An 18,622-nucleotide genomic window follows, 5' to 3' on the forward strand; every position below is an offset into this window, starting at 1 on the left:
GGGTGCCTTGATTGAAGTCCATAAGATCCTGAAAGATCTTGACCAAATGGTTGTAGAAAGGATCTTTCCCCCTATGGGCTAGCTCAGAATGAGGGGCGATGCTTTAAAATAAGAGGTTTCCCTTTTTAGGACAGGGTTAGGGAGATTTTTGTTTTGGAGGGGAGTGCAACTTTGGTTGCAACTTCCTCTGTTAGAGGGTGAGCTGTTAATATATTTAAGGTGTCGTTAAATAGATTTTTAGGTTCTTGGGCACAGGTGGGAATGTGAAATTTGAAATACAAACACATTGGCCATGGCGTTATTACCTGAGCAGGCTTGAGGAGTGGAATGGTTACTTCTGTTCTTCTGTAAATGCACCCAAATATAAAGAACTTCTACTATGTCTGCTTTGGTCTTCTGTCTTTATGGGATAAAGTGACCGAGTCTGTCCAAATGTCGCTAATAGCTGTAAAGTCTTTGATCTGGTAATTATCCTTGTAGGTTTTGTTTTTGCACCTTCACCCGTGTGTCTTTACAAAGTGCAACCAAGGTTTGATACAAGTTTGAGAACTTTGAGTGTTGCTTCCAGGGAAGTGAATCCCATTGTTTGGTTAAATATTTAAATGGTTGTCTTAAAAGTAACAATGGAAATTTACATATGTAAACATTGCATTTTTTTTGTGTTTTCTGTTTTATAGATGCAGGAGTGAGAACAAGAGGTGTGGGGACAGAAGTCCACTTTGTTCCTTGACCCGGTTTCCTGAATGTACGGGAGACTATTACTCTATGCACTTTATTGAAGATTTTTAAGGGATGCAATGAATTACTTCTTTGTCTTGCCTTTGCTCAGTCCAAAATGCAAGACTGCAAAACTCTCAGACACCAACCCTCATGACCCCCTACAAGGGAGTTCAGACATGAGATTCGGGCAAATGACAGAAATTTGTAGTAACTTTTTATGTTTTTATATTATGTGAACTGTGTCAATTTTGAGATTACAAACCATCCAATTGTACACTGTTCTGTGTTGTCAATATCGAAAAGTCTGAAAGTACAATGGAAGGAATGGGATTTGTTAACTTATCTTCCAGGGAGCAACTAATGTTGTTGTTGACTTATTCTAAATACCTCCTGGTGGCTCAAACCTCCACATTTCTAAATGTCTTGCCACCAAAAAATAACCTTTTAATCTTTTGATTGAAAATGACTGATGGACAACCAGAAGGGTTAGAAATTCTTTCTGATTCACAGATTGATGGCCAGAGTTTTTGCACAGCAGGTTCCAGGTTTTCCTACTGATATTCTGCAAAGGAAAGATTGAGCAGGATGTATTTGGTGAAGACCAGAGCCTTGTTTTTAATATAGCTTTATTATTTTACATTGTAACTTTTTAATGTTTGTGAAACACACATTTTAATACCTGTTGGTAAAGCTTGGAAAGCGTTGATGATGAGGGATTGGGGGTGTGCAGGTGTATGGAAAAAGCTATGTGCTGCTTGAGTCTATCTGTCTAGGAGATTGTCACCCCTATCTCCTTGAATTTGAGAGCGGACCCAAAATAATGAAAAGGGCTATTTTGTGTGTTTTGATGCAGACGAGGAATACTGGTATTTGGAAATGGCACCCTATTCCCTTGTTGACATTGATAAGAACCACCCCGGATTGGAGACTTAAGTCTTGATCTCTGTCCCCTTCCATCAAATAGTCTTCCAGGTGAAGATGTGCTGCATGCAAATTTGTACACCCTTCACGCTGCCCAGCGTAAAGACTAATTCTACAGCAACAAGCCGTGGTCATTGATTTGATTAATTTCTGGATGAGATTGAAGCGCAGTAGGAGTGCCAAGGGAGGAGTAAATTTGTTTGGAGACTGGCAAAAGCCACAGTGAGGGAGTAGATTTCACTAAGACTTCTAGAAGTGACTGCCAGAGAGAAAACAGTCCTATGTGGTCATATTGATAAAGGCCGTGAGCGAGCATAATCCTCGTGAAACCAGATGGGCCATCTGAATCTTAATGGTTGTAATCCAATGAACATTGGCTTGTGTATGGTATGTCAATTCATGGATATTTCCATAATGCTTCATTCAACAAAATGCAGAACCTATTTTAAAAAGGAGCTTTTGATTTAAAGATATTTACTTGAATCAGGGTCAACTCTTCCTCATGATTGAGGCAAAGCTGAGGAGCATTTTTATGAACTTGTGCACTAACTCGAGGAGGAGATAAACTGGTTGAAAATGGGGGGCCTTAGTCACTCAGTGTGGGAAGTGCACTGCTTGGGCAGGTACCTGTCTGCATTAGCCAGATCCCTGATTTCATCCATGGATTCTACAGCATTGAGTGGCACAGCCACGTCTCGGTGAGAAGGAAGCAGTTATATTTGGTTTGAAAGCCTTTGGTCGGTGTTGGCTATCACAAATCATCCAGCAGTCCTACCTCTCACTTTCCAGTGTCTCCTGCTTTGGAATGCATGTGTTGGTAAGTCCAAGGCCTGGGCTATGATCCATTTTTGTCTCCTTACCAATATTCTGAAAATTGTCACTGTCTAAAACCTGTACGTGATGGAGAGGGAATTATGTGGGGGCTGAGGGAGTTGCCATAGAGTGTACATAAATCCATTCTCAAATGAGAGAGCTGGTTCCTTTTCGTTGACTGGGGAGGGACTGTTAAAGACTCACTATTTTTCTGTTATATAACAAAAATGTTCATTCAACCTGTTGATCGGAGGTGACATTTTCCGTTTGGAAACCAACCGGGTTAGTTCCCATCTGTAATTTCTGTTTGGTCCATCTTTGTGGTACTGATCCTGGTGCTAACCTCTTCTAGCGACAAAAGTGAATGCTGCTTTTTCTCACTCTCTCAATGCCACATCCCCCTCGAGTGACTATAGCTTTGATCTTGAATGTTTGCACCAAATTGCATGTCAATTTTTTTTTGGTTTGGCTTTTTTGATATCTTTGTACCGGAATATTCAGATTTGTTTTTAAATAAATAATGGACTATTTTTCAATGCTGTTGTGTATGTGACATGTCTGAGTTATATAAACAGGTAGGAAATGTTCATCTTGCACAGTAAACCCTTGTCGGTGTACAGATGGGGATAGGGGTGAGGGGTGGTGAGTCAGGTCAGTCAGACCATCCTTATCTCCCCCTCCACTTCCATGTCTTCTCTCCTGCCCCACCAGAAGGAAAATTCCAGTGCCTCCATTCAGCTTCGTACTGGGGGAAGGCGAGCTGCATTTTTGTGTTGGAAACTTGGTAACAAAATACATTAAGGTTCCAATAAAAACAAAGTGTGGGAAAGTCTCAGTGAGCCTGGCAGCATCTGTTAACAGAGCAAATGTTTCAGGTCTATCTGTTGTTGCTGAGTAACAGTCTCAGCTCCTTGAGCTCAGATATTTTCCGAAACAACTTGTTCAGAGATGTTATGACATACCTCTGGAGCAGTGGGACTTCCACCCAGCTTAGAGGTGGAAACAATAACGCTCTGCCGCAAGAGTCCTAATGCTACAATCAGACTCCAACCTATGTACCTAACCTTTGTGTTACTGACAGAATATGAGTGACATGACCACTACCCTACCATCACTTGGTGTCCTCTTGAGGAGGTAGGTCGTGGTGCTTAAGATGTCACAGGTAGAGAACATTGGACAAAGGCCTAGTTTGCCCTCCTAGTTCTTAGAATCTGTACATTGAAGAAGCGGGCCATTTGGTCAATTTGAGTATACAATGACCCTCCAAAGAACATTCCACCCAGACCTGCCCTCCCATGCCCTGTTCCTGGCATTTCCCCATGACCCACACATCTTTGGACTGTAGGAGGAAACCCGCACAGGAGACATGGGGAGAATGTGTAAACTCCACACGGGCAGTTGCCTGGGACCGGAATTGAACCTGGGTGCCTGGCGCTGTGAGGCAAAAGTGCTAAACACTGAGCCACTGTGCCGCCCCACTTGGGTGTAAAATAATCTCACAGCACGACTTGCAACAAAAACTGAGGTGTTCGTCCCTTCCCACCCCAGTGACCAGAGGTTGAACTGTGTGGTAATGGTGTCCCGACTGGTTCTTGCATCACAACAGACAAGGGTTTCACCCATTTTTTGTTTGGAAGCGTGACCATTCACTGATGTTCTGGAAGTCTGCCAAGCCCAATCTGGGTTACACGTGACTCCTGGCTTGCAGCAATGTGTTTGACACCCCTCTGAAATGGCCCAACTAGCCATTCGGCTATCTAAGAGAAATCTAGAAATGCTGGCATTGATGGTGACACCTATTTCCTTTTATTTAATTTTGATTTTAAAAATTTCAAAGAAATAAAGAGTTGGTTTCTCAATCCATTGATCGAAGTACAGGGAGATATGCAAAGCACCTGTTGTAACTGCTGACTATGGGGAAAAGAATGAGACAGGAGCATATACAACAAGGTTAGACTGAAATGTTTTTATTTTGAATTGTGGGGGATCTTCTTTTTGGTATAAAATAAATCTATTACCGGCATACAAAAATTAAATAGAATCTAGTATGTCAATCCTTTACACATTGGCAACACATGCATAGTTTATATTTGGCATCTAAATCAAAAAGACAATGCAATTTTCATCATCAGAGTTTGAGAGACACAGATTCTGCCCTGCTACCTTCTGAACCAAAGTGCACCTCCTCTAGACTTACAGTTACCAGAATAAAAGGACATCGTCATCCTATGTCAAAGTGTGATGAAGTTGGGTCATTCCTCAATCAGTAAAGATAGCCATTTAAACTCAGGCAGTGACCCATTGTTTTGAGCTTCATTTCATGCCTTTAAAGGTCAATGTTATTTTGAATTGGCTTCCTTCAAGAAAACCCTGAGTAATGTAAAGTTCACCACCAGCTCCCCTTTATAAATGGTGAGGTATATCGTTCGTCACAGTTTTATCGTTTGGTTTGCCCATCCGACAGCTCTGTAAGGGTGGGACTTCAGTCTGATTTGACATCATCTCTTGATTGACAGTTACAAAAGGTTGAGCGGGCAGGGATGGGGGACTCTCATTCCTAAAACTCACCCACGAGGAAACTGAGTGTTTTCTCTAGATCTACATAGGAAGATAATTAAATAATTGAGTGGTGGAGCTTTAAAACACAAAGCCAAGGTGCATGCTGCATTTTGTATATGTCTCCAATACTTTGTGATTAAAACCTGGTAAAATACCCTAATCCCAACCTCCACCCACTTTATTTGATAGAAGGAACTCTGCAAACATTTGGAATAAGATTTCCCTTTCAAACATATTATTTTTAAAAAAAAATTCACCTTCTACTTCATCCTGTAATGTGCAGCAATGCAGTGGCATGTAGAGACTGCCTAAAAGGACAACCCAGGGTTAAAGAATTCTGTCAATTACAGTCTAGCATGCAGCAGGCTCTGTAGTACTCCTGCCATGTGCTTGTTACCTGGGGCAGAGGTCCAGCCAATCCATTTCTTTCATGGAACCACAGGTTGACTTGACTGGAGCAGTTGGGGGTCTCTAGCGATGGACTTGAACCACTCACCTTTGGGTGACTGATGTTGCAAGAGGGGTTTGCTAGGACATCCCTGGGTTTCAGAAACCTCCAGAAGGTAGCTGATCAGAGTCTGTGGATATTGCATAAACTCTTGCTGTTTCTTTCATAATGCCCAATTTCTTGAGCACATTGTGATTTGACATCTTACATGCATAACATCTTAAGTACTATAGTGAGGTAACTGGCATCACAGTATCACTTAATCTAGTGACATCAGTGCAAATTCTAATAACAAGTCAGTTACATTGTGGGTGTGCATTCAGTCGTGTCAAGAAGCATCTTAAATTCCATGCAATCACCAGGGTGAGAAATATTTTCCCTGGCTTTAGGGCATCAGTCTGTTCACCACTCACCACCTCCACATTAGTTAGCCTTGTACTGATCAGAAGAGGTCATGACTTAAAAGTCATTTTCTCCTTGGACTTGAGGTTAATGCAGCATCCTCAATTTCAAGTCTCATCAACCACAAGCTCAGCCAGAATAATTGTAACTGGCATCATTGTAGGTCATTGAGAACATCTCACGCCCTCTTGTTTTAGTGACTCAGTCTGTGCATCATGAGTCTAGGACCCAGTGCATTTCATTACGTGGTTTCGAGAGACCTTCGTCTCTTATCATCTTGCTGTTGTGCCACAGCCTGTCAAATTGAGCTAAATCTCAACGCGCGACATCTGCAATAGGTTCAGATGGGTTCCAGAAACAGAAGGACTAGGTCCAACCAACAATCGAATTCAATTCCTCTCTCTCATCTCTATAGTGTAAGCAGGCCTTTTATTGAAGATGTCAAGGATACTTCTCAAAGATGCCACACTGTTACTCTGGGGTGTTGAGATGAACCATTTCTTGGGAGGTTCCCGTTTTGAGTCCAATGTTGTACTAATCTCCTTCTCTGTCAGGTATTGGGCTCTCCTATATCTAACCAGCCAACCCTGAGGGCAGTCATAATATTTTAAGATGCTTCCTGCTCACACCAGTGTGCAAATTCACAAGGCTTATCAAAATCAGATCTAAATTTAGACCAAAGTTGGCAGTTTTGGAAGTGAGTTTGCAACTGAATCCTGGCAAGAGCTGATGAGTCTGAGAGAAGAACAGGTTTTTGGGGAAAAACTAACTTGCTGTGTGGGGAATCCACAGGATCACATAGGGCTAAATCTACATTCCATCCAATGGGAGCAGGTTGACTTCGTCCTGCCTATATGGGATTGGATGCAATGTTGGTTTTATATCGTCCAGATTTTACTCTACTTCAAAGCCAATATGTAAAAAACAAAGCTCTCTCTGACCACAGTCTGCAGTTAAAATTGCTTCTCTTTGGATCCAAGTTTTCCAATTTTGAGCAATGCATTGATAGTGACTATCATCATTACAGACTATATTTAAGCAAAACTGTGTGAGGTTTGACAGAAGAGGCATCTTTTGGAACTTAGACACTGATTATTAAAGGAATATCTTTCTGAGATACGCTGAGAATGACCAGCCTCACTATTACATACTGATATTCTGAGGGATTGTGTAGCAGATGCTTGTTGCTACGACACCAGTTGTAAGTGGTACCGTGGTTTATTTGCCTGAAAGGTGCTTTTGGTAGATCAGGCAATGACATCATCATTCCAGGAGGGCAGTAAGTTAATGACACTTTGCCTTTCATTTATTCACAATAAGCAAATGGAATTGAGGGGAGCCAGTTGCAAGGGACAATGCCTTGTGGGTGTGGGGTGGAATTTACAATGTGTGATGATACAGTGATGTAATATCAGTGACTTCTGATGGATGCATCAGTGCTCACCTTCTGGTTTTATCAGGTCTTTCACTGAGGACCCTTTGCCACCTATGAGATGCATGGAAGGATCCACACATACACAAGGAGTAGAGACCCTGGGGCAAATGGTTAAGAGGAAAGCTGTTCCTGGATAATAATGCCAATCTAATGGACATTCACTGGGAGGAAGTGCCACTGGTGGGTTCACCCAGCTGTGGAGAGGGATGCAGATCCAGGGTTTGAGTGGCAGTAAGTCGAAATGAGCTGGGAAGAGGGGATGCTGACTGATTTTGTCTAAAGGATGATTTGGGAACATCAAAGAGTCTACAATCAAAGCTGAAAACTGAAGGTGAAATGATAGAGGTTCCAGAGAGCCACCTGGAGGCAGCTCTCCAAAATCTCATTGGCTGACCTCCACCTGATTGTTGGAGATTGGTTTCAGTCAATCAGTGACTGAATCAACTGGAGCAGTCAACTCATGGAAAAATGTTTATAAATTACATGTTGTGAGCATATGATGGGTCACAGTAGCAGTTCATATTGCTATGCTAGAAAGACCAGCCCAAAGGAGTTTTTAGATATTTCCTAACCAACTCTGGAGCAGGTAGGACTTGAACCAAGGTCACCTGGTCCAGAGGGAGGAACACTACAACTACACCACAAGAGTCCTAACACAGATATTTTTATACTTACTAACCTGTTCTCGGATATTATTATGCTCATCTGAAGTAGGTGGGACTTGAACCTGGGTTGCCTGGCTAAAATGTTGGGACACTAACCCTGCACCACAAGATCCTCCAAATGGCTGTTTTATCATATATCCCTAAGGAGTTTCTCAAATAAAAATTAACATACTTTTCTAATCAACCTATTCAGAGATGTTATTACCCACCTTTAAAGTAGATGGGGACTTAAACCTGGGCCTCCCGATCCAGGGGGTAGGGACACCACAAGGACCTCCAAAGGAGTTATTATTTATAGGCCCCACAGGGACTCTAGTCCCTTTTATTTAACAATATCTACCTGACGCCGCTATGTAGATAATGAAGAGTCTGGGACTTCCCTGATGGTGAGAAAATGCAAAAATCTGCATTCAACATGCAAGAAAAGCTAGCTCCTGCAATGGATCCAAGTGCCTAAATACGCATAAAGTGTATGAATACTTGAATGTGTCTTCAAGCTCCAGGAGAGGGACATTTGGAGATGAATGAGGAGTGGAGCTCATTTACTGCTTTTCTATGAAACAATTATTGCTGGAACTATTTTGTGGATAGAATCTAACCCCAATACTGTTACTATTAAAGAACTGAAAATCGCTTCATGATTGCCAATGTTCTTGTTTGTACACAATGGAATTATCCAAGCGGAGACAGAAAATGATACATGCCACTCTCAGTTCCCAAAACTTTCTGCTGAACTACTTCATGTGAAAATTCTTATTGGCAACACTCTCCTTTAGTAGACCGATCATCTTCCTTCACATGTTTGTTGACAATGTTATTCCTATTACTTAGAAAGAAGATTTAACTAACTCTATTACAGGAAGCACTTGATTGCACCACTCCTTGACCGCACTGACATCACTGCATTCTAAGGTCTTGACCAGAAAGTTCCCAGTCAGTTGCACATCATTTGCAACACCACCCAGCTTGGACTAGAAAAATGACAACCAGAGTCTTACGCGATCTTTCATGTTCCCAACCGATCAAGCTTCAGATAATTTGCCCCTTGATTAAGTGCCTTTGAAATTCATAGCCAAAAAAAAACAAAGAGCTAAGTCATATAAAAGTAGCATCCTGAGTAGCATCATCTGTGTTTAATACCATTGGGCATGCAGAGTAATCGGGTGCTATGCAAATGCTCCCAGAGTTTTATATTGTTTAGAATATATTTATGAACTTCTGAATGATTGCAATGATAAAGCAGTAGTTCTAATCTCATACAGTGCATGTTGGGTCTTGGAAACTGACCAATTCAATCACATCATGTTCTTCACACCTCAGTGTTGATACTCTGTACAGCACCAGTGCCTTGTGCCCAACTATGGCAAGTTCAGATTGGAAAGAAGTGCAAGGATTCTCTTCATTGAGGTTCTGACTTTGGTACAAATTTCTGGAGAAACAGTGTATATTTACACCACTTTTTGTACTTTTACAAATCACATGACATTTTGCATGACTTGTCTCATCAATTTGGTCCCAGGAATAATCAGGAAAGAGGATAAGTAGAGGAATAATTTTCCATGTATCTCTGAATGTCTCATTTCCTTTATGCTGTATTTAGAATACAGAAAGAGGCCAATTGATCTCTGCTGGTGATTCTGTCCACGTCAGCCGTTTCCCAGTTTTCTTCATCCAATCCCATTATAGCTACTCTTCTCTACTATTATTTTCTACCCCTGTCTACTCATGCAGTGTCCAGCTTCCCCTCAAATGTATTTTCACTTTTCACTTTAACTATTACCTGTGCTAGTGAGTTCCACATTCTCACTATTCCCTAGGTAACATCTCAGTAAAACTCAGATCTAAAGTCACAACGAGAGGAAATTATCCCTAAGATTCCTCTGGTTGCTGACTTATTGCAATGAATGATTAAAGGTTTCACTGAAAGTGCTTTTTGAAGATGACCCAACATTTGAACCCTTCCTTTTCCATACAGCTGCGAGCCAGGAGGCCTCAGGTGAGAGCTTCCGAGCTGAGAAAGGATCAATGATTGTGGCTGCACATAGAGTTTATAGAGTCATAAATGTCTACAGCACAGAAAATGGCCCTTCAGGCCGTCAAGTCTGTGCCAGTCAAAACCACAGAAGATTCTAATCCCATTCATTCCACTGCTGCAACAGCAGGATGGAGAGACCTTGCATGGCAGGGAAGGAGAGGCTGCGAGGAATGTATGCATAGGTGCAGGGGTGGGGGGGCTATATTTGTAATGGTTCTATAAAAATCTGCAGTGAATTCTCGAGTCCACGGTCAAGGTGTGAGCTGTAACACTTGGTTTTTATTAATACCCATTGCTTCTATGCTGATATCAGCTCAGTTAGGGGTACCACCAATGTGGGTGTGCTTTCAGCTCATAACCCCATACGTTATCTTCTCTAGGTACAGCCTTCAGGCTATTGACATTCCTTCACCATCTCTGGATCAAATTCCTGGAATTCTCTCCCAAACAACACCCTACACCCCAAAGACTTCAGTAGTTCAAGAAGGCAGCTCACCATCACCTTCTCCAGGGCCAACAGGAATGGACAATAAATGCTGGTCCAACCCTAAAATGAAATATAAGTTACCAACTCCTCAGAATGGATAACCACCATTGGCTGAGGTGGTGTGCAGCCTCATCCATCCACATTTTGTTTCATTTGATTTTAAGGAATGGTGGATTTGGACCATCGTCAAAATGTTCTCAAAATGCTTTGTGAAAGTTTGTGGATGGCAAGTTTAATGCAAACTAATCAGAACGTGATTGTTCCTTCCACTCGGGCACCAGTATCTCAAGGTGAAGTTAAATAAGGATCTCCTTACCCAACAACCCACAGCAGTCTCATCACAGAGGCTAATGCTCTTCTTATTGGGTCCAAGGTTTTTGTATCCACTAACCTCTGAGAAATCCATTGATGACATTTGACACTGGTCTTCAGCTTGCCTCACCCCTTCAATGTCATTTGTCCAATATTTCCTTCTAAGCTGTGAAAATACTTCACCTACATCCTTATGTTTCCAAAAATGCGGAGGCTCAAAAGATCTGAGGAAGATTTTTTTTCTCTCTCGGAACCTGATTTGATGTCATTTTGATTAAAGCAAAATCCTGCAGATGCTGGAAATCTGAAACAAACACAGATAATGCTGGAGAGTCTCAGCAGGTCTGGCAGCATCTACAGAGAGAGAGTGAAACAGAGTTAACATTCCGAGTCCTGTATGATATCTCTTCACAATCCCGAAGAAGAGTCATATCAGACTCAACATGTTAACTCTGTTTCGCGCTCCACACATCCTGCCAAACCTGCTGAGTTTCTCCAGCATTATCTATGTTTACTGATATTGTTTAGCTTTTAATGAAATTCCATTAAATATTCCACCCCTGGTTTGATACCAGCACACACAGAAGAGCATTAATATTATTCAGTGTCAGCTCTACTGTTGGGTTAAATGGAAGCTGAAACAACAGACAATTGCTTTCCCCAGTAATCCATTTCCCATTACTAGATTCTTTCTTGTTGGCACTCCTGTTTACTATGTTTGTATTACATCAATAGACTAGGAGGACAAAGGTTGACAGCAAAGATCTCAAAGTGACCAGGGGATGAGTAGTAGCAGAGTGGGGCGGAAGGTCCCTTGACATCCGTTAATCCATTGCTCTATTCTGGTACCTAGCACTGAAATGGATAATATTGCTACTTCTACTAAGATCCACCAGGCTCAAAATAAACAAAGGAATTGTCATACCAAGCATTCCCACACAACTGCTATCAGTTCCAGTTTCCCAATATTATCAGGAAACCTCATTCAGACAGTGTGAGGAACCCAGTGAGGATCTCTTTCACCTGTCCTTGTGATAAGCTATGTCTATATCCATCCACATTTTCTAAAGTCTGTTCACCCTAAGCAATTGTTTTGCTAGGGTACCCATTAACTGGTTAACTGTTTTCCACAACCAAAGACAGGAAAATTATGGAAAGTAACCAAGAAACTCAGTAAAAAAAAGACATAAGAACCAAACAGGAGGAAAGAATATCAAAAACAATGAGGGATATATTTTGTCCGATATGTATGGGCAAAGTTTTTTTAATTTCTGATTTATCTACTTTGACAAGAGAATTAATGTTAACCAATACTTTTTTGGTTGGCTGAGACCTGTGGTACCTATTACATAGGAAGAACTGGAATAAATCCAAGGTCTAGTGTGAGCAGGCACATAAAGGCTAAAAGAATGTTCATCTTTAGCTCAAAGCAGTCATAGTATAAAGTGAGGTGACATTTCATTCGTACAGAACCTTGGTCTCACATAATTTGTCGTAACTATGTTTAGTTCCAATCACTACATCAAGGAAGGACATACAGGTTTTGGAGAAGTGCAAAGAGATAACACAGCTAAAAGGACTGAAATATTTATGACAAGTTGCATAAATTTGGTTGTGTTCTCTTGGGTTCAGAAGATTAAGAAGTACTGTCATCAAGGACTTTAAAGGATTTAAGAGAATGGATAGAGGAAACCATGTCCTCCAATGGGGCATCAAGGACAAGGGGCCAGAATCAGACTAGCGCACCTCAGGACTGAATTCATGAAACATTTCTCCATGCAAGGGTAGTGGGGATGTGGAACATTCTTCTCGAAATGCCGAGGGTCAATTAAACCTGCCAAGACTGAGAACAATATATTCTGCAATGGAAGGAAATTGAAGGATATGAAGCAAAGGTAGCGAGTTTTGAGAAGATTTATAGCTCAGGTTGAGGTTCTGGATGTGAGTTTGCTCGCTGAGCTGGAAGGTTAGTTTTCAGACGTTTCGTCACCATATTAGGTAACATCATCAGTGAGCCTCCGACGAAGCGCTGGTGTTATGTCCCGCTTTCTATTTATCTGGTTAGGTTTCCTTGGGTTGGATCACCACATCACCAATGCAGGAAATGACATCACCAACCCAAGGAAACCTAACCAGATAAATAGAAAGCGGGACATAACACCAGCGCTTCGTCGGAGGCTCACTGATGATGTTACCTAGAATGGTGATGAAAGGTCTGAAAACTAGCCTTCCAGCTCAGTGAGCAAACTCACATGAAGCAAAGGTGGTCAGATTGAATTACAGCTACAAATCAACCACTAGCTAATTGTGTGGCAGAGAGAGAACAGAGGGCTGAATGGCCTCTTCTCATGGCCATGCTGATGATGTAGCCTTGTGACTAAAGTGTGAGTGGAAGCTATGCCAACGTACTGGGCATTTTCAACACACACACCAAGGTATTACAGAGATCTCAGAGTAGATTTGTAGCTTGGGTTGTGGATCTTGTCATTGGTTGGCGTGCAAAGCTGTTGTTTTTCCACAGACATTTCATTACCCTGCTGGGTATCAGCTTGGCGAGCCAACCAACCACAGAGTTGAATAACTGGGAGCGTTTTGTATAAACATTTTTTATTCATTCATGGGATGTGGGCATTGCTGGCTGGCCAGCAATTATTGCCCATCCCTAATTGCCATTGAGAAGGTGGTGATGAGCTACCTTCATTAACTGCTGTAGTCCAAGTGCCGTAGGTTGACCGACAATGCCCTTTGGGAGGGAATTCCAGGATTTTGACTCAGCAACAGTGAAGGAACATTGATACATTTCCAAGTCAGGGTGCTGAGTGGCTCAGAAGCAAACTTGCAAGTGATGACATTCCCATGTATCTTCTGCCCTTGTCCTTTTAGTTGGAAGTGGTCATGGGTTTAGAAAGTGCTGTCTGAGGATCTTTGGTGAATTTCTGCAGTGCATCTTGCAGATAGTACACACTGCTGTTACTGAGCGTCGGTGGCGGTGAGAGTGGGTGCTTGTGGATTCGGGGCCAATCAAGTGGCTGCTTTGTCCTGGACAGTGTCAAGCTTCTTAGTGCTGTTGGAGATGCACCCTTCCAGGCAAGTGGGGAGTATTCCATCATACTCCTGACTTGTGCCTTGTAAATGGCGGACAGGCTTTTGGGAGTCAGGAGTTACTCACTGCAGAATTCCTAGCCTCTGACCTGCTCTTGTAGCCACTGTGTTTATATGGTGAGTCCGGTTGAGTTTCAGGTCAAGATAACCTCCAGGATGATGATGCAGGAGGATTCAGTGATGCTTACATCATTTATTGTCAATGGGCAGTGGATAGATTATTTATTATTGAACAGAGTCACTGCCTGCCATTTGTGTAGCATGAATGTAACTTGCCACTTGTCAGTTCAAGCCTGGATATTGTCCAGATTTTGTTGCATTTGAAAGCCGACTGCTTCAGTATCTGAGGAGTCACAAATGGTGTGGGGTGTTGTGCAATCATTGGTGAACATCTCCACTTCTGACCTTACAATGGATGGAAGGTCTAACTAAATTAGAGGCATGTTGAGAATGAGACTTTGCACCAGAGGGCTGTAATAATCTGGAACTCACCACCCAAAAAATTGATTGAAACAAAAATCATATTTAAAGAAAGTTTGGACTGTCTCTTGACTGTTGGAATTGACAGAGCAACAGACTAAAAGCTGGGAGGTGGGATAAGATGCGGGAGCTTATTTCTGTCCAAATGGTCAAGATGGGCTGAATGGCCTTCTGCTCCTTAAAGCTTTCTTTGCTTCTACCCTCTTTTGCTACATTTTTCTCTCAGTTTATGTGTGTTGACCAGAAAATGAGGTTTCTGGTGAGTAAGACACAAATGATTTCTCTGGCTGTTGTCCCAATCTACATGCGGAGAATCATGCTTCAGTCTATAAGTGGACCTTCCCAAAGTGGACCCATATAAACGCTGTGGAAACTGGAAATCTCTCAGAGATGTCCCTGATAGCACTACCTCCCAGTAGGAATTATTCCTGTGCTTTTAGGAGCAGCTGTCACTCTCACTGGCTAGTTAGTTTAATCTAGTTTGCTGAACACAAATTTACTGCCTATAAAATAAGCAGGGAATCTGAAGCAAAAGAGAGAATGATAGAGAAACTCAGCAGGTCTGGCAGTATCCATTGAGATAGAAACAGAGTTAACATTTTGCGTCCAGAATGGCACTTCTTTAGAATGTTACACTACAAAAGCTGCCATCAAACAAACTTAAACATACTTGCCCATTTAATCGTATTCCTGGTTTAGCTAAACATGTCCCTGCAACAGACAACATTTCTCAAGATCTTTCCAATGGCATATGACAAAGGAAAATCTTGGGTTCCGAAACAGTGACTTAAGATTCTCAGCAAGCTCTCGGACTGCCCAGCATGATTACAAGTTAGCCATGAGAGATGTCCCAGTGTGGTTTAACCAGTTATTGACTGAAGCTGATATGCAGGAGAGCCAATTGTTCTTGAGGGGCACAACCAAATCAAAAGGAAGGAGTTCAAGAGGACAGTAAGACCCTGCTGTAAAAGGCAACATGCGGCACAAGTCTGGTGCTACACAGCTGGTGTAAATCCCTGTATGAATTGAATTACATGCAGCAAGGTAGATGAAGTTGCATGCCATAGCGTCTCCGAGCTTGATATGATGGTGCTGAGGATTAGGGAAGGGAGAGGTAGGCAGTACATGTGAGTGGGGCAGTCAGGAATGAAGTCATGTCCATAACTGTGATGCCTCAGACTGATGGCCCAACTCTCCCGCGCAATCAGTGCACAATTCATGCCCTCCCCTCCCCATTCTGTAATCGGGTTACCTTACAAATTGTGTGTACCCGTTAGTGTTTTTATAGGCACGTCACATGTCTTTAAGCACTGATGCTAAAATCGGTGCAATCTTCAAGCCTTTGGTGGGGTTTTGAGGTCGGTTTTGGAACCATAATGTCCACGTTCAGTGTTGGCACAGGAGTTTACCAGGCACTCCTTCCTAGAGAGACGACAGCAAGCACCATGAGTAGAAGCACCTACCCACTGGTGATACACAGTTAACACTTTGCTTACACAGGGACACAGGAAATGCAAATGCAACCAGTTAAAACACTTTGGTTCTGAATTTCCTCAGAGCTGTCATAACTGTGCCTTAGCCTGGTCGTAGCTTCACCTGAATGCTGGTAGGAAGTAATGCTTTCCCCAATCTTACAGGAAAAGTACAGCAATGCAGATGAAACAGCTCCCAGGAAATTCTGAGCCATTTTCAAGACAAAAAGGATTGCATTTTAATAATGTCTTTCAGGATGTCCCACTGTGCTTTACATTCACTGAAATACTTCTAAAAGTTAAGTTGCTGTTGTGATGTAGGAAAGATGGCAACACCTTCTATGCACAGAAAGTTCTCCCTGGTTACAATAATGATATCATCTTTTTTGTCACATACTGTTGACTGAGAGATAAATGTTGACCAGAAATCTCCAAAGAACACCCCTGCTCTTCTTCAAAATGGTGTCAGGGGATTTTTTGGGACCTACCCACGAAGTGGACAGGACACTGGATTAACACCTCATCCGGAAGACAGCTCCGATGACAACACAGCACTCCCTCAGTACAGGTGTTGTGCTCAGGTCCCTGGAGCAAGACTTGAGCATATGCCCTCTCAGGCGTGTGTGCTGTCCATTGAGGCATGGGATAGAGGGAGGTTCAAGCAGAACAAAAAGAATGACAATGGAATAAATTTACAACAGGGATGGAATCATGACTGAGGTATTGGGTGAGAGAGGAGGTCAAAATTCAGATTGACGTGACTTTGGCACAGGAAGATCCCATCATCTGATGAACTATGGTTGCTTTTGTCAGACACAAAATGGTGTCCGATCAGTAAGCAGGTAAATTATTTACCACAGTATTAGACAAGCCTTAACATTCAAAGAGCATGATCAAAGTGATTGGGGGAAAGGATGGGGATGAGGGTGCAGGGTGGGGTGGGGTGGGGGTACGGAAGGAGGTGGGGGAGCACAGCAGAGGGTAAGAAAGGTTGCACCAGAACTAACTCTAACCCTATCACAGGAGCAGAAAATCCAAGACTGACACATTAATCTTAACAGACAAGGAACGTGTCAGCGAGTAATCAGAGCAAGGACTTTGTTCACAAGTCACAAATCCCTAATGATGGACTGGAAAAAACAACTTAAACACAACAATTGAGATGCTGCCTGATCAGGTAAGGCTTTTGTGCCTGGATTCTAAAATAATATGGCTCTCAATCTCAACAGGAAGTGTACCACCAATCCTCATTATTCTGTCTGATGGGTAAATACTTGCCAAGTATGGACTATAATTCAACATTAGATAGACGCTTCTACTAAAAAGCCTAAACCTCAGACATGAGTAATCTCTGTAGTGATCATATGAAGAAACTTATTATTCTTACTTGCATAGAATTAGTGAATTGCAGATTGTTCAGTCCTTGATATCTCTTGAGTAATCAGAGTTAAATTCTCTCTCTACATAGATTGATAGGATGGATGGAAGCTTTTCAGCACATCACACCTGTGTTATTGCTAATTCTTACTGACTGAGCTACAGTTGAATGTTACTTTTTAATCAATGTAATGCAGAGCTACGACGATTAAATCATAGGCACAAACTAGTGTGTGTTGCGAGGTATATTGGAGCATGTTACAGTTAATCAGCTAGTTCATCTTCTTATCCTACAAACTGACAGGTGCAAACTTTTGCTTTAAGATGCATTTTTAAAAATAATATAATGTTCCGCATATTTGCATCTTACTTACTTCTTCTTTCCAACTCGCTTAATTATAAACATTACAAGCTTTTTAATAATAAATATTAGAATGATGAATCCTATCAACCCTCCGATTACAGACAGGATGATCACTGTCACTGTGTTGTCCACTTCTACCACTGTAATACAAAGGGAAAGTTTTTCAAATTAGTACAATGAAAATCACCAGTTAGACTCATCACTAAAGAACTAATATTTAGATTAGATTCCCTACAGTGTGGAAACAGGCTCTTCGGCCCAACAAGTCCACACCACCCCTTGAAGTATCCCACCCAAACCCATGCCCCTATAACCCACACACCCCTGAACACTACTGGCAATTTAGCATGGCCGATCCACCTAGCCTGCACATCTTTGGGCTGTGGGAGAAAACCAGAGCTCCCGGAGGAAACCCACGCAGACACGGGGAGAATGTGCAAACTCTACATATAATACGAAGTGGGATACAGTGAATGTAAATAAGGGAACAATGGGGTACAAGCAGAAATATAAAGATACGCACAGGGATATAGAGAAACAGGTGAACATTGGATATACAAAAAGAAAGGTTATCAACAGATAGGGGAAATATTATTCCTCGACATCTGGTTTTATCAAAGTTAAAAAAGCAAATCTGAAACAGAAACCCAGTGTTTGTTTCAGCAGAGGTAGGACAGCCAATCCATTTGCAGGAGGCAGGCTGGTTGTTCACATATTTTCACAAAGTGTTCACTTTGAATATATTTCCTGAAATAACTCCCCAAAGGCCAGTACCCTGTCACCAAGTCACATTTTATTTACACACGGAGAGTCCTTCATACCGATCCAGCCAGCCCAGAGCAGGTTCCGAAAATGAACAGAACCTTTGACATTCATGTTTATATGTGTTAGCCAGGGCTCCCAGATTGGACCAGATTAACAGCCCCAAACAGGGAACTCATATTCGCTGAGGTCCATCTGGCAGACCTCATTATAAGCACTACAATTCCATTTTTAACAACCGTTTGCCAAGCTTCAGGTAACAAATGAA

At 42.0% G+C, this 18,622-nt stretch overlaps 2 protein-coding genes across 6 annotated transcripts in view; one reads left to right on the forward strand and one right to left on the reverse strand.

Moving 5' to 3' along the window:
* tmprss4a (transmembrane serine protease 4a) overlaps nt 1-2,974 on the forward strand; it is a 58,625-nt gene extending 55,651 nt beyond the window's left edge. For all 5 annotated transcript variants that reach the window (XM_048561918.2, XM_048561917.2, XM_048561920.2 and 2 more), the window contains one exon: nt 678-2,974. In XM_048561918.2, the coding sequence (XP_048417875.2) occupies nt 678-689 (12 nt within the window). In that variant the 3' untranslated portion in view covers nt 690-2,974. The remainder of the gene's footprint in view (nt 1-677) is intronic.
* A 10,042-nt stretch (nt 2,975-13,016) lies between these two features.
* Nucleotides 13,017-18,622, reverse strand: part of LOC125466996 (sodium channel subunit beta-4-like) — a 29,015-nt gene continuing 23,409 nt past the window's right edge. Inside the window, exons 4-5 of the mRNA XM_048562276.2 lie at nt 17,603-17,732; nt 13,017-15,801 (exon numbers count right to left, since the gene is read on the reverse strand). Of these exons, the coding sequence (XP_048418233.1) occupies nt 15,714-15,801; nt 17,603-17,732 (218 nt within the window). The 3' untranslated portion in view covers nt 13,017-15,713. The remainder of the gene's footprint in view (nt 15,802-17,602; nt 17,733-18,622) is intronic.

This window comes from Stegostoma tigrinum, chromosome 32 (genome assembly GCF_030684315.1).
Source record: "Stegostoma tigrinum isolate sSteTig4 chromosome 32, sSteTig4.hap1, whole genome shotgun sequence".
Taxonomy (NCBI): Eukaryota; Metazoa; Chordata; class Chondrichthyes; order Orectolobiformes; family Stegostomatidae; genus Stegostoma; species Stegostoma tigrinum.